The 13,200-nt window shown below is 38.6% G+C and overlaps 1 protein-coding gene across 3 annotated transcripts in view; it reads left to right on the top strand.

Annotated features, from left to right (window-relative positions):
• Positions 1-13,200, top strand: part of ZNF385D (zinc finger protein 385D) — a 994,621-nt gene that overhangs the window by 888,276 nt on the left and 93,145 nt on the right. For all 3 annotated transcript variants that reach the window (XM_004449034.4, XM_004449035.5, XM_004449036.4), the window contains one exon: positions 11,639-11,801. In XM_004449034.4, coding sequence (XP_004449091.2) covers positions 11,639-11,801 — 163 coding nt within the window. The remainder of the gene's footprint in view (positions 1-11,638; positions 11,802-13,200) is intronic.

The raw sequence follows: 13,200 nt of genomic DNA on the forward strand, positions 1-13,200 counted from the left end.
GAATATTTGTAAATGTAGTTTAATTTATCAATCTGTCTTGGTCTAGCCCAGTGACCACAGGGTGTGGCCCAGGATAACTGTTCCGTGAATCCTTTGTAATTGAACGAATGGTTAAAGCCCTTGAATGTGGCTAGATCCTGCCTCTAAGAGTCCAGGTTCTTGAGGGCATTTGTGGTCCCGCTCTCCATCTTTTCCCAATTACTCGAAAGTGCTTCAGCAAACTACTTAACACTGACCAAACATCTGGTGCAAATTTAAACCACTGTTTTGTAGACACAATGGATCTTACTGACAATTGTACATTTTGGAGATGATCTTTGGGTCATGTTCACTAAAGGATCAACCACTACAATTCTCAAATTTATGAATTAGACATAAGAATTGATACAAAACTATAGAGGCATGCCCTGCATTGATTTATGGGTAAGTAGGAAATTTTGTCTTTTCTCCCTAGTGAGAAGGTGCTCTTTTTCAGTAAATACAGGGAATGTATTATTATGTGAATTTATAGGTAGAGAAAAGGGTTAATGATCTAATAATTAATTTCTTTGTATTGTTTTAGAGCAAAAAATATTCCTTTTTAAAGTTTTTAAAAAATGGTATGAACAGTGAAATAGCTTTTCTTAAATATTGAAAAGTCCTTTATGCATATTTAAAAGAATGTGGAGTTTTAGATAACTCTTAAAATGCAGAGTCATCACTGGAATTATTCATTACATTTCCCAGCTTTAAAAAAAAAAACAAAACTGTTAGTTATTCACTAATTTTCCTTTTAAAGTGAAACCATCTCCATATTATTCCTTAACGGCCTTTCCATAAATAGAACAATTTGCTATTTAGGATAAGCTTCATCCGAGGGAAAAGAATAATAGTTTGTGTTTGTGCCAGATGCTTTTCCAGCTTTAAGTGCCATAAAAAATCCCCGAAGTGTGTTCAACAGATGAGGCGAAGTGCCAAAGAATGGCACAGAATTAAGTTGAACCTGTTCACAGACAAAATCCATTGAGACACCATATGCATATTTCCATTTTAAAATTAAAATTCTAAATGAATTCAGTAGGCATTAGAAGGCAGGCACTTAGGTATATAAACTGGATCCTAGGGGCAGAATGATGAATAATATCAGGTCCACATCTCTCTGTTGAGGGATTCATTCACTATCACGGGAAGCAGACATTCAACCCTTCTTGTGGCAGTGTCATAACTGCTGTAAATGAAGTCGCAGCAAGACTCCTTGGAGGGGCTGACATGGGACGAAGAGACACTTGCCAGTCAGTGAAGAAGGTCCAGGCAGAGATCTTTTCATGCAAAGCCTTGGAAATGATTTTTTCCTTAAGAGAATAGAATGGAGGGCTAGCACTTTGCTTTCCTAAATACTGCAAGCTGCTGTTCTTGCTAGAGCTCAAACGCTGTGACAGGGGATGGCTCGAGGAAGAATCGGAGGGTTCCTTAGCGGAAGCATGCATGTCACACTAAGAGAGAATGAAATTGTTCTCTGATACAGATACCAAACCTGAGACAGGTTGACCCTTGGACGGGCATTTCCTAGATTCGACATTTCTCATTCCCCTCACATGCTTTTCCAATGGTAGGTGCCCAGTATACACTGAAGGCAGTGTCAAGTTGTGGGTAGTGTTGGAGGGATTTTGTGCCGTGGTTGACTCGTTAGGCAAGGGATTTCTCCCAGTTGTATATTAATCTGAAAATTTTTTTATTCTATCACCAGTGTTAACATGCACTTGCCATCCTGGCTTACTGAAGCTCCCAGAATGATTGAACGATTTTAGCCAGAGCCTAGTGTTTCTTTTTGCCAGATTTGACATCAGAACCAGCTGCCCAAGCCTGTTAACAGGTACCCCCGCATCGGGGCTCCACTCTCAGGGTTCATCGAGACAGCTGTTTGGACTCCAGAGAGACAAACAGGGGCGTCCTTCAAACAGGAGCCAGGCAAAACCCTCACATTAGCTCCTCTCACTCACTGAGTTCTCTCTACTTTATTAGATACTTGAAAACATTAAATGCTTAATGTTTAGAAATCATGAAATTCATAGGTAAATTGGGAAGCTTTGAAAAGATAAGTGAGTCCATCTAGGTTTTTTTCCACAGCCATCTAAGCACTTAGTGACAGGATGTTTTCTTTGCTTATAAAACTTACCTAATGTTTCTGAAAAAAGGCTACATGCCTCTTTTTCTTTGCTTATTTAGATTTTTTCCCCAGTGATTAATGGAGGTGTATTGAAATCACTCTACTTTAGTGGAATTACCTCTTTTTTTATCTATTGCAGTAGCCATTACTGTTCATTTCTGTCCTGAAGAGTACAGACAATAGAAACGTTTAAAATAAAGCGTTTTCTCTTGGTTCAGAAAGAAGACTCTTAATTGAATCTTTTTTCACTTTGAGACTCAACTCTAGTGAGTTTTCCTTTTATTCATAATATAGTCATTTACTTACATGTTAACTACACAATCACAAATGAAAATAAATTATTAAATATTCTAAATGAGACATGTAAGGAATAAATATACCTGTATCATGTATTTTTCCATATTGCTTAAGAAAATTTGAAAGGTACCTTTATTCAAGCAGCAAGGAAATTTTATGACAGAGACCTAGTCTATCTTTAAATTTTACCTTTAAATTTCTTCTTTAATTTGTTTGTTAAATCTTGTAACAGAGAAGTCAGTCTCTCCACTTAAAATAATGGTTTTTTTGTACCTGCTGGCTAAGGGGTTCTCAATAAGAGAACTTTAAGTACATAAAGAAAGAACATAGGTGTTGCTAACTCCTAATTAGTTTAATGGGGAAAAAAATAATGTTTTCCATACTTTGTTATCGTGAAGTTTAGTAGTTGGGGCACAGGCTTGATCTTGGTTATTTTTAGTAGAACTGGGGCTTCTTTCAGCCTCTGTAAATTGGAACTAATGCAGTCCAATATCAGGCCGCAACAATGATTAGCTTGAAAAGAGCAGGTGGAATCTGCGATGAGGCAATCACAAGGACTTGGAAAGTTCTTTTACATGGCTTTTGGAATTGTGAACAGATTTCCAGGGTTGATTTGCTCTTCTGTAGTTATCCCTTTGGATTAGAAATTCCCAGATTACTTACATGTCTGAGTTACTTTTGTCTTGTTTTTTAAGGAAATGTTTAATGATTTTTCTTGGGTAATGCATGTTGTTCAAGGTTGTTATAAATATATGGATGTGTTCAATTTTTAAATTCATCTCAAAATAACTTGAACTTAGGCTACTTGCAACAAGAAGGGCCATTTCTGGAAAGATCAGTGGTTCTGAAACTTTAACTGCATCAAAATCACTTGGAGGTGGTTGGTAGAACATGGCTAAGCCCCATTCTCATAGTTTCTGAATCTGGGGATGGAGGTTGACAATTTGCATTTCTTACAAATTCCCAGCTGCTGCACCTGCTGCTATACTGGGGCCACCTTTGAGAACCATTGCTTTAGGTGACTGGCTAACGAAGCTGAGAGTTCATAAAAAGGAATTATGTTGGAAAAGGACTTGGAAATCTTCTACTGGTGTTTACAGAAGTGATATCTAAAATATTTAAGAAGCTAGTTGACAGGGGCACTAAGCAGTTAATATGGACCTAAACCCTTGCCTCAATATTAGGCATGGATGCTGTATGCAACCTAAAAAAAGTTTACAAAGATAAGTCAAAATGTTAAACTCTTCCCTGGAATCCTTTGTCAATGATTTTTCAATCAGTTCTCAAAAAATTAACCTGAAGTAAGTCCTTTAGAGGTTAGGATAATAAATCATGTTTTACTGGTTCATTTTTTAAATTTATTGAAGCCTGTCACTCATACATGAACATACACAAACAGTAAGTGCACAGTAATAGTTGTGAACTCACAAAACAAACACATACAACACCATACATGGCTCTCATATATCATCCTAGCACCAATACCTTGCATTGCTGTTAAACATTTTTTCCTAATGATTAAAGAGCATCCTCAAAATATTATTACTAACCAAAGTATCTTATATATTTGGTGTATTTTCCCCCCAACCTACCCTATTATTATTATTATATTACCACTACTAGATTATTTATATGTGAACATACATAAACAATAACTATATAGTAAAAGTTGTGAACTTACAAAGCAAACATGCATAACATCATGCAAGGGCCCAATACATCAACCCTCTACCGACACCTTGCATTGTCGTAAGACAGTTGTTACAAATTATGAAAGAATATTGTCAAAAATCTTACTACTAATTATAGTCCTTATCTTACATTTAGTTTATTTCCCCCAACCCACCCTATTATTATTTTTTAAATATATTTTTATGACAGAAGTTGTGAACTTACAAAACAGTCATGCGCATGTGCAGAATTCCCAAACAACACCCCTCTATCAACATACCACACTGTGGTGGAATATTTGTTACAGATTATGAGATAATATCATCCAATTATTACCAGGTCCATAGAGTACATTTGGCACACGTTTTCCATATTCCCCCATTATAAACACAGTACATCTTTGGCATAGATGCAAGAATATTACATTATTACTGTTAACCACAGTCCATAGGTCACTCCAGTTGTATTTTTCCCTTGCTTCTCCACATTCCCATCACCCTGCAATACTAACATACATCTGCTCTAGCTCACGAAGGACTTTTGCATCTGTATCATTAACCACAATTCTCATCCACCTCTGGGTTTACTGTATTAGCCAGTCCCTAGATGACACTCTAGCTTTCTTTCAGTTGACATTTACATCCCTAGACTACTCTTTCAGCCACATTCCCCTTTATAAACCAATGTTACTCATTATGTTACCATCAACTCTATATATTTCCACACTTTTACAATAAAGTTAATTTAAATTTTACATATATTAAGCATCGGTAGTCCATCTCAGTTCTCTTCTTATCTCCTTTAAGAATCTACCACCTACCACCAGGTCTTGATATTTTCCTAAATTTTCTTCTAGAAGCTTTATGATTCTTGGTTTTATATTTAGGTTTTTGATTCATTTTGAGTTAATTTTGTATAAAGTGTGAGATAGGGATCCTCTTTCCTTCTTCTGGCTATGGATATCCAGTTCTCCCACCACCATTTATGGAATGGGCTGTTCTGTCCATGCTGAGTGGGTTTGACAGGCTAGTCAAAAATTACTTGACCGTGGATGTGAAGGTCTGTTTCTGAACCATCAGTTCAGTTTCATTGGTCTGTGTGCCTTTATACCAATACCATGCTGTTTTCACCACTGTACATAGGTGTATTAGTCAGCCAAAGCGGTGCTGATGCAAAATACCAGAAATTGGTTGGTTTTTATAAAGGATATTTATTTGGGTTAGGAGCTTACAGATGTCAGTCCATAAAGCATAACTTACTTCCCTCACCAAAGTCTATTTTTATGTGTTAGAGCAAGATGGCTGCTGACATCTGTGAGGGTTCCGGCTTCCTGGGTTCCTCTGGGCTCAGCTTCTGTTTTCTCCACAAGGTCAGCTGTAGACTATCAGGTGAATGGCTGTTTCTCTCTCCCTGGGGCTCCAAGCTTCAGCATCAAATGCCAACATCAAAACTCCAATATCAGAAACCCTCAACACTGTTCTTTGCCATGGCTTATGCCCTAATCATAACTCAATCATGCCCAGGTATAGATCAGATTACAAACATAATCCAATATCTATTTTTGGAATTCATAACCATATCAAACTGCTACAGTTGGTAATATGATTTAAAGCCAGGAAGTGAGAATCTTCCAACTTTGCTTTTCCTTTTTAAGATGTTTCTGGCTATTCAAGACCCCTTACCCTTCCAAATAAATTTGATAATCATGTTTTCCATTTATTTTAAAAATGCTGGTGAAATTTTTATCAGGATCGCATTGGATCTGTATATCAATTTGAGTAGAATTGACATCTTAATGATATTTAGTCTTCCAATCAATGAGCATGGAATTTTCTTCAAATTATTTAGGCTTTTTTTATTTCTTCTAACAATGAATTGTAGTTTCTGAATATACATGCTTTACATTGTTGGTTAAATTTATTCCAAAATATTTGAGTTTATCTGTCATTTTATTTTCACTACTCTTTTGACACATTCAATTACTTTTACTGATATAATCTTTATTTCTAGACTTTCTTCCAAGACTCTCTCTCCTGTCTTTTCTTTTCAGACTGTAGCATGCCCTTTAGTATTTCCTACAAAGCTGGTCTCTTGGTTACAAACTCTCTCAGTTTCTGTTTCTGTTTATATTCTAAACTTGCTGTCATTTTTGAAAAAAAAAATCTGGCTAGATGTAAGATTCTTGGTTGGAAGTTTTTCTCTGACAGTATCTTGAATATATCACAGCAGTATCTTCTTGCCTCCATGATTTCTGATGAGAAATCAGCACTTAATCTTATTGGATATCCCTTATATGTTATGCATTACTTTTCTCCTGCTGTTTTCAGAATTCTCTCTGTCTTTGGCATTTGACATTCTGATTAGTATGTGTCTTGGAGTTGGTATGTATATTGTCTTTCTTGGAATGTGGATATCTATGCCCTTCAATAGGATTGGTAAATTTTCTACCATTATTTCTTCATATACTCCTTCTGCCCCTTTCCCCTTCTCTTCTCCTTCTGGGACACCCATGACATGTATGTTTGCATATCTCTTGCTGTCATTTAGCTCCCTGAGAACTTGTTCAATTTTTCTCATTCTTTTCTTCATCTGTTGTTTTGTATGTTTGCTTTCAGAGACCATTCCTTAAGCTCACCAATGCTTTCTTCTGCCTCCACAAATCTGATATTATATGATTCCAGTGTATTTTTTATTTCATTTATTGTACCTTTCTTTCCAATAAGATCTGCTATTTTTCTATGTATGCTTTCAAATTCTTGTGCTTATCCAATGTCTTTAATACTTTTTAATATCCTTAATCTCTTTACCTGTTTCATTGAAATTATTAAGATTTGTTTGAATATCTGTGATTAGTTGTCTTAGCTCCTTTATGTCATCTGGAGGCTTATCTTGTTTTTTAATTAGGCAATATCTTCCTGTTTCTTGGTGTGGATTGTAATTTTTTGTTTGTGTCTTGGCATCTGGCTTACTAGTGTATTTATTCTGGGTGAAGTTTCTTTCCTTAATTTAGGGCTTTCTTGCCCTTTCTCTCTTGCTGATTGTGCAGTAGGAGCCAGGGATGTAGTTGGTGCTGTAAACTGTGGAGACTCAAGCTGCCCTCATTGCCCTAGGGACCGATGAAGCTTCTCCCACCTTTCTACTTTGCCAGGGGTAGGGACAGAGCCACAGCTGTGTAAAATACACACAGGTTTCACAGGCTTAGACTGTAGTTGCCCAGAGAGACTGATAAAGCTTCACGCCTCTTTCTCCCCTACCTGGGGTGGGGATGGAGCTGCAGGTGTGGGCAGCAATCTATACCATATGGGTCCAAAATAACTGCAGTTTCCCCAGTAGACTTCGACTATTCAGTCTGTGCCAGCTGAATGTTTCTGCAGTTACCCAGAGAGGCTGGTGGAGGGCCCGCCAACTTCTTCCCTGCTAGAGGTAGGGCTGAAGCCTTTGCTAGGGCACCAGGCTGATCTGGGTGAAAGATGGTCTCTGCCTTCATTGTGATTTTCAGTCAACCCAGCTTCCCCTCATGCTGAGGGTGTAGTCAAAATGGTGACTACCAGGCTCTTTCTGACCCAGACGGGTTCAAACTTTAGTTGTTCTGAGGGTTATACTTTAGCCCACCACATTTACTAATCAGCCGCTGACATCGGTGCCCAATATTCCCTTTCTCCCCCATCTTTGGGAAGTGGAGCTTTCAATTCCAGCCACAGAACAGTTCCCGAGGTGGCTTCTGCCTCCAGTAGAGGATGGCACCAACCTCTGGGGTACGGAGTGCTCTACTTATGAATCTTTTCTGCAGATGGGCAGTTTCCTTCTTACATTCCTTCAAGGATGTGGCAGGATGCTCTTCTGGTCTCCTGGAGCCCTGAAACAGGTGCTTCAGCTAGCTCCAGAGAGCTCTGGGAGTTTACTAACTGCTCTGTGGCAGGAGCTGACTCTAGGAGCTCCTTACTCCGCTCCCATCTTGCTGGTTGTCCTGTTAATTTTATTTTAATAAAATGTTAATATGTGATAAAATTACATGCCATCACAGACTAACAAAGATCGTCTTGGTGGTGTCGAAATCACATTTCTTCATGAAAATTAATTGCTTGTGGTAACCCGATACATAGGTTTACAATAAATTTCCTAGCTTTTCAAAAGCATAGTAAGGTATTTTATATAAAAAAATATAGAATAAAAATGTACAAATATTGGTGTTATTGGAATAAAATAATACCTGGATATTGAATGCTCAATGAGTTTCATAGGATAATAGTGATTTATAAAAAAGCCTCTTACTTAGAAAAGTAAGATAAATATACGTGTGTGCTTTTCAAAAAAATGAACTGCCACCCTGTCATCTCCTAAAACGCTGAGCACTTAACTATTATTTCTATCTGCTTTGAAACTTCAGTTGCATTTAAACTAGAAGACTTTCTGAAATATTGTAGATGTATTTTGAAGATGGAAAATTCTGACCGGCTAGGATGTAGTAATAACATTTAAAATGCCATCGTTCGGTTTCAGGAGTGTGGGCATGTAATCGTTAACGTCAACCCTTGCCTCTGGGAGGGCACTTGCTAGATTTCATGGTGTCATCTGCTATTTCAAGGTTGGTAGCAGCAATTTTTATTACAAGATGCCCTAATATTCCACTTAATAAATAAAAGTAAGTAGGTAAACCCATTTTTTTGGTTGCTCAGTTCACTTCCGCAGGTACTATGACCACGTGATTCTGTTTTAGTTTAAAAACACAGAATTCTAAAATGGGCTATAATAACGTAGTACACTTACCCATTTAACCTTGAAACCTTTGCTTTTATCCGATGGTGCCCAGCTTTCTGAGAACCGCTAGGCTCAGAAATGGCTGATAAGGAATAGGAAACAACTTTGGAGGAACTATGGCTTGCTCATTTACATCCTGCCTCCTCTAGCCCCAGCGAGCTCCACAGAGGCTTCTCTGGCCAACTCCTGCTTTTTACAGATCTCCTGGCAAGATCCCCACTTAGGCTGTGGCCCTGTCAAGAGTCACAGAAAGATTAAATGTGCCTGAAAATTCTGTCTAGTCCAGCAAAGTGGCCTAAAGGGGTGAGGAGGGCTGGCTGGGTTTTATTCCTTTGTACAGATTAGATTTAGGGTGTCAGTATGCAGAGAAAAAAATTAGTATCAAGCACAGTTTGGATAATCCAAGAGCAGTCCAATAAATTCCACAAACATTAAATAAAGGTTGACAATATAGAAAATTTAAAGTATCCAAAAGGGTTATCTATCTCCATTGGGTTTCCAACTCCACCCACCCAACACACACACATACACCCCTTACATAATGACAAGCACAATTGCATTGTTTTCCTCTACAAACCATCATCATCACCACCACCCACACGCACTCTCTTCCATCATTTTCACTAAATTCTACATTTCTTAGTATCTGGATAGCAATTTGGACCCTCGTATTATTTGATAAAGTTGAGGAGGCTTAGTGTTACCTTTTTTCCTAATAAGCTAATTTTTAATTCAGATAATCGTTATCATGGTACTTTGGGAGTTTGATTCAAGAAACAAGTGCACATAGGCATTTTCCTTTGTTGTGTTTCTGTAGGAAGGCAGGGTCTCAATTGAGAACCCATCAACTATTGATATTTTATCTTCTACCTCTCCCAGAACTCCCTAAGCTGTTTCAGTTGTTGGAGAGCCTTGGCTTAGCTCTACCTATGCAGAAAGTATTTGTTTGCGTGTGTGTGTGTGTGTAAGTAATCTCTTAACTTGTGGGTTTCTTTTGGATAAGTTTCTTAATTCCCCAAATAATAACATCCACCTGGTTCCTATAGTTGCTTTGAAACAAAATCTTGTCTGATTTGAAATACCACTGAGAATGTAGATTTGCTAGGAACCTCAAACATGTATATTTTGGAGGTATAAGAGGAGACATCTTTTAACATGTAGTATAGGTAAAACATGCTCTTCTATTTCTAGGGGTAGGTTTGCTGGCAGAGAGAAGAGGGGAACTTTGCTTTAAGGGAAAGTATGTAGCCAGCTGCCTACAAAAGGTGACTTAACTATCTAGTAATTTAATTGAATATGGCATATTGTTCTCAGAAGACATGGCCAGAGGACTTGGTTTATTAAAGTGAAGAAATAGAAAATAAGGATAAACTGCATCTGAAAAAGTGGCATTCTCAAACCATGCAGAATAAAACAAATCTAATCTCTCGCTGGTACTTCAATTAACTATAGCATGTTTTAACTTCATATTTTGGCTCACACTATGTCTTTTGATGTTATGTGTTGTTGGAAAACCTGTAACTGATGCATGAGTGTGCTCTCTGTTCAAACTGTTTCTAATATAAAGTTTCCTTGTCCAGTGTTCTTTCAATAAGGGTACCTAGGCCTTTTGAGTATATCTTGCCAGAATGATGCAAATGAAGGTATAGCTTATTTATTTATCTCTTTATTAAAATATATTATGCTGTGACCCCCTGCTCCCAAAAGTTACTATGACAAAGAAGACAATATGATTATAATTTTTCCTGGTAAAATGAAACACAGTTTAGATAACCACTGGGAAGTTATGGGTAGTCTAACAAGTCCTCCGCTGAGATTTCTTCGATGCGAGGTGACATTTTAAAAGGCTTTGAGTAAGAAAACCTCTTAATTTAAGGAAGTCTCTGCTTCTCCATTCCATAGAGACATAAGTTTTTCAAATAAATAAACATTAATAAATATAAATATCTTTAAAGATAATTTTCCAGCACAAATAATTTTTCTCCCCATTGCCCTAAGAACAGTGTTTGGAAAAATGTATATCAATGTTCAAAAAGATAGGCCCACCAAAGGCACAGGCAAAAAAATTGCATTGGCCCATTCGTAGTCAAAACATATTAAAGCCTCCTGGCAATGACCCAGGGCATGAAAGAGTTGACCCTACCTGGAAAGTCTGTTACTACGTCTGTGGGAAGCAAGGCGAAAGAAAGAACCCGAAATTGTCCAGCTTCAGCACACTCCATTGGGACTTGGACAGTGTGTTTGCTTTTGAACTTTTTAGCTTCAATCTCTGTCTCCAGGGTCCCAACTCGCCTTGTTATATGCGAACCCTTCTTTGTAGACACCTGTTGGGGACTGTATTAATCAGACCTATTGTAGAAAGAGAAAACACATTTCCTGAGCCAAGGAGGTGACAGCCACTCTTTCCTAGGGCCTTATTCACCTATGGAGCCTGGTATTTTCTGCTGCAGAACAAAGACAGTGCAGGTGTAAATGCTTATATATTTTTTCACTCCACAAAGAAAATGTTGTTGAAATGCTAGTGTTCAGCTGTATTTCTCCAAAAAGAACCAGTAGTACATATTTTTTCCTTCCGTCCTGAAGATTTAGAGCTTGATTCCCAATGCTTTCTAGCATCATTCTAAATAGAGCCCCACTGTTTGGCCATGGCCAGAATTAGCTTGAATGGTACCCGCTATTGAAAGGGAGTCTGTATTTGCAGTAATACAGAGAATGCCAGTTTAGAAATGAGCCTGATTGCATGGTTCATTTTGTTCTCCTTTGTAGAGCCAGGCTGCGGCCCACTACAAAGGCACGAAACATGCCAAGAAGCTCAAAGCACTGGAAGCCATGAAAAATAAGCAGAAATCTGTCACTGCCAAGGACAGCGCAAAGACTGCCTTCACTTCCATCACTACCAATACCATGAGTACCAGCTCTGACAAAACAGGTTAAGAGATGATCTTTGTTGTTGTCGTCCTTGTTGTTGTTTGGGGAACCCCCCTCCCGTGTTTAACCCATGTCTGTTTGTTTATGTTTCTGCCACATTGAGTCACGCTTGGTCCATCTTTCTGTGTGATGGTCACTGTCTCCCCGTCATTCTCCCGCTACTTTTAAGAGAATCAGGTAATCGGTTCTATTGCAGATTGCGACTTGTGAAAGAGTCCTGTTGGTGTCTTAGAGGGACAGTTTCTGAAAGCCTTTGAAGCCATGTCCCCCGACACCCTATTTGAAAAGTAAGCCTTTTCAGTGTGTATTGTTTGCCTCTTGTGTGCAGCACCTCAGCAGGTTTCGTTTAACATACCCACCCCAGTATGCCCAATGAATTGGGAAGCCCCCAGTAAGGCCTTATTCTTCTCATCCATTCCAAGCAGTACATTGTGTCAAGTAGTGGCTGGGCAATTCTGGGCTCGTTATGGTTGGGGTACCATCTCTCTGCGTGCACAGGTAAGTGTTATTGATACCAATTATTTGTGTTAACCCGGTCTTCACTGTGAACTAATAGCCTCTGAATGGCCCCCTTGGGGCAGCTCCTGCAAGCAACCAACTTATTCACAGCAGGGGAAGCGGTGGGGTTTCCCTGAGCTGGCACTTTACAATATAAGACCACAGTACCTCAAAATTTACATAAAAGGAAATCCCGTATGACTCAGTAAATCACCTTCTCAAGCACAAGGGCCAGAACATGCTAGATGAACTCCGTCTGTAGAAATGGCAATGGTGAGAGGCATTTAGAGAGTAACACATGGTAATGTCTTATTAGAAGAGACTCTTCTGGCTATAACTGATGAACATGCCAAATGCTATAGAGCAGACAAATGGAACCGATTAAAACAGATGTATTACACATGGTCTCATCCACTGGCCCTCCAAGGAACTGGTATGATACTTCTTCCTCTGTTGTTCCAACAGAGATAATGATGCTCACTCCAAGTTCCCATACACATTTTATGCCCTTACTCGGGCCCCCTATCATATTGCATTATTGGAAGTGTAGACATGCCCCTCTCCCTGAGGCCCCTGTGTACTCTCTGAGACTGAGCGTATTTGTCATCATTGTACCCTGGCCCCTGGTCTGGCATGATGTAGAATCTAAGTAAAATGTCTTCTCTCACCCTTCTGATTCTCTGATTCTCCAAATTTATGCCACCATATGTTAAAGGGGAAAAAAGGGCTTGTTATAGTCACCCTTTTGGTATCCACCTGCCTTATTAATTTGGATATAAAGCAGCTTTACAATGCAAGCATTCGTCTTTTCTCTATTAATTGAATACTTACTGATTTGTTTTGAGGACTTTAAGGGAAGGAGCGGTAACGGAGCAGGTGAGTACAATATCTCCTCCCTGGTA

This window comes from Dasypus novemcinctus, chromosome 31 (assembly GCF_030445035.2).
Source record: "Dasypus novemcinctus isolate mDasNov1 chromosome 31, mDasNov1.1.hap2, whole genome shotgun sequence".
Classification (NCBI taxonomy): domain Eukaryota; kingdom Metazoa; phylum Chordata; class Mammalia; order Cingulata; family Dasypodidae; genus Dasypus; species Dasypus novemcinctus.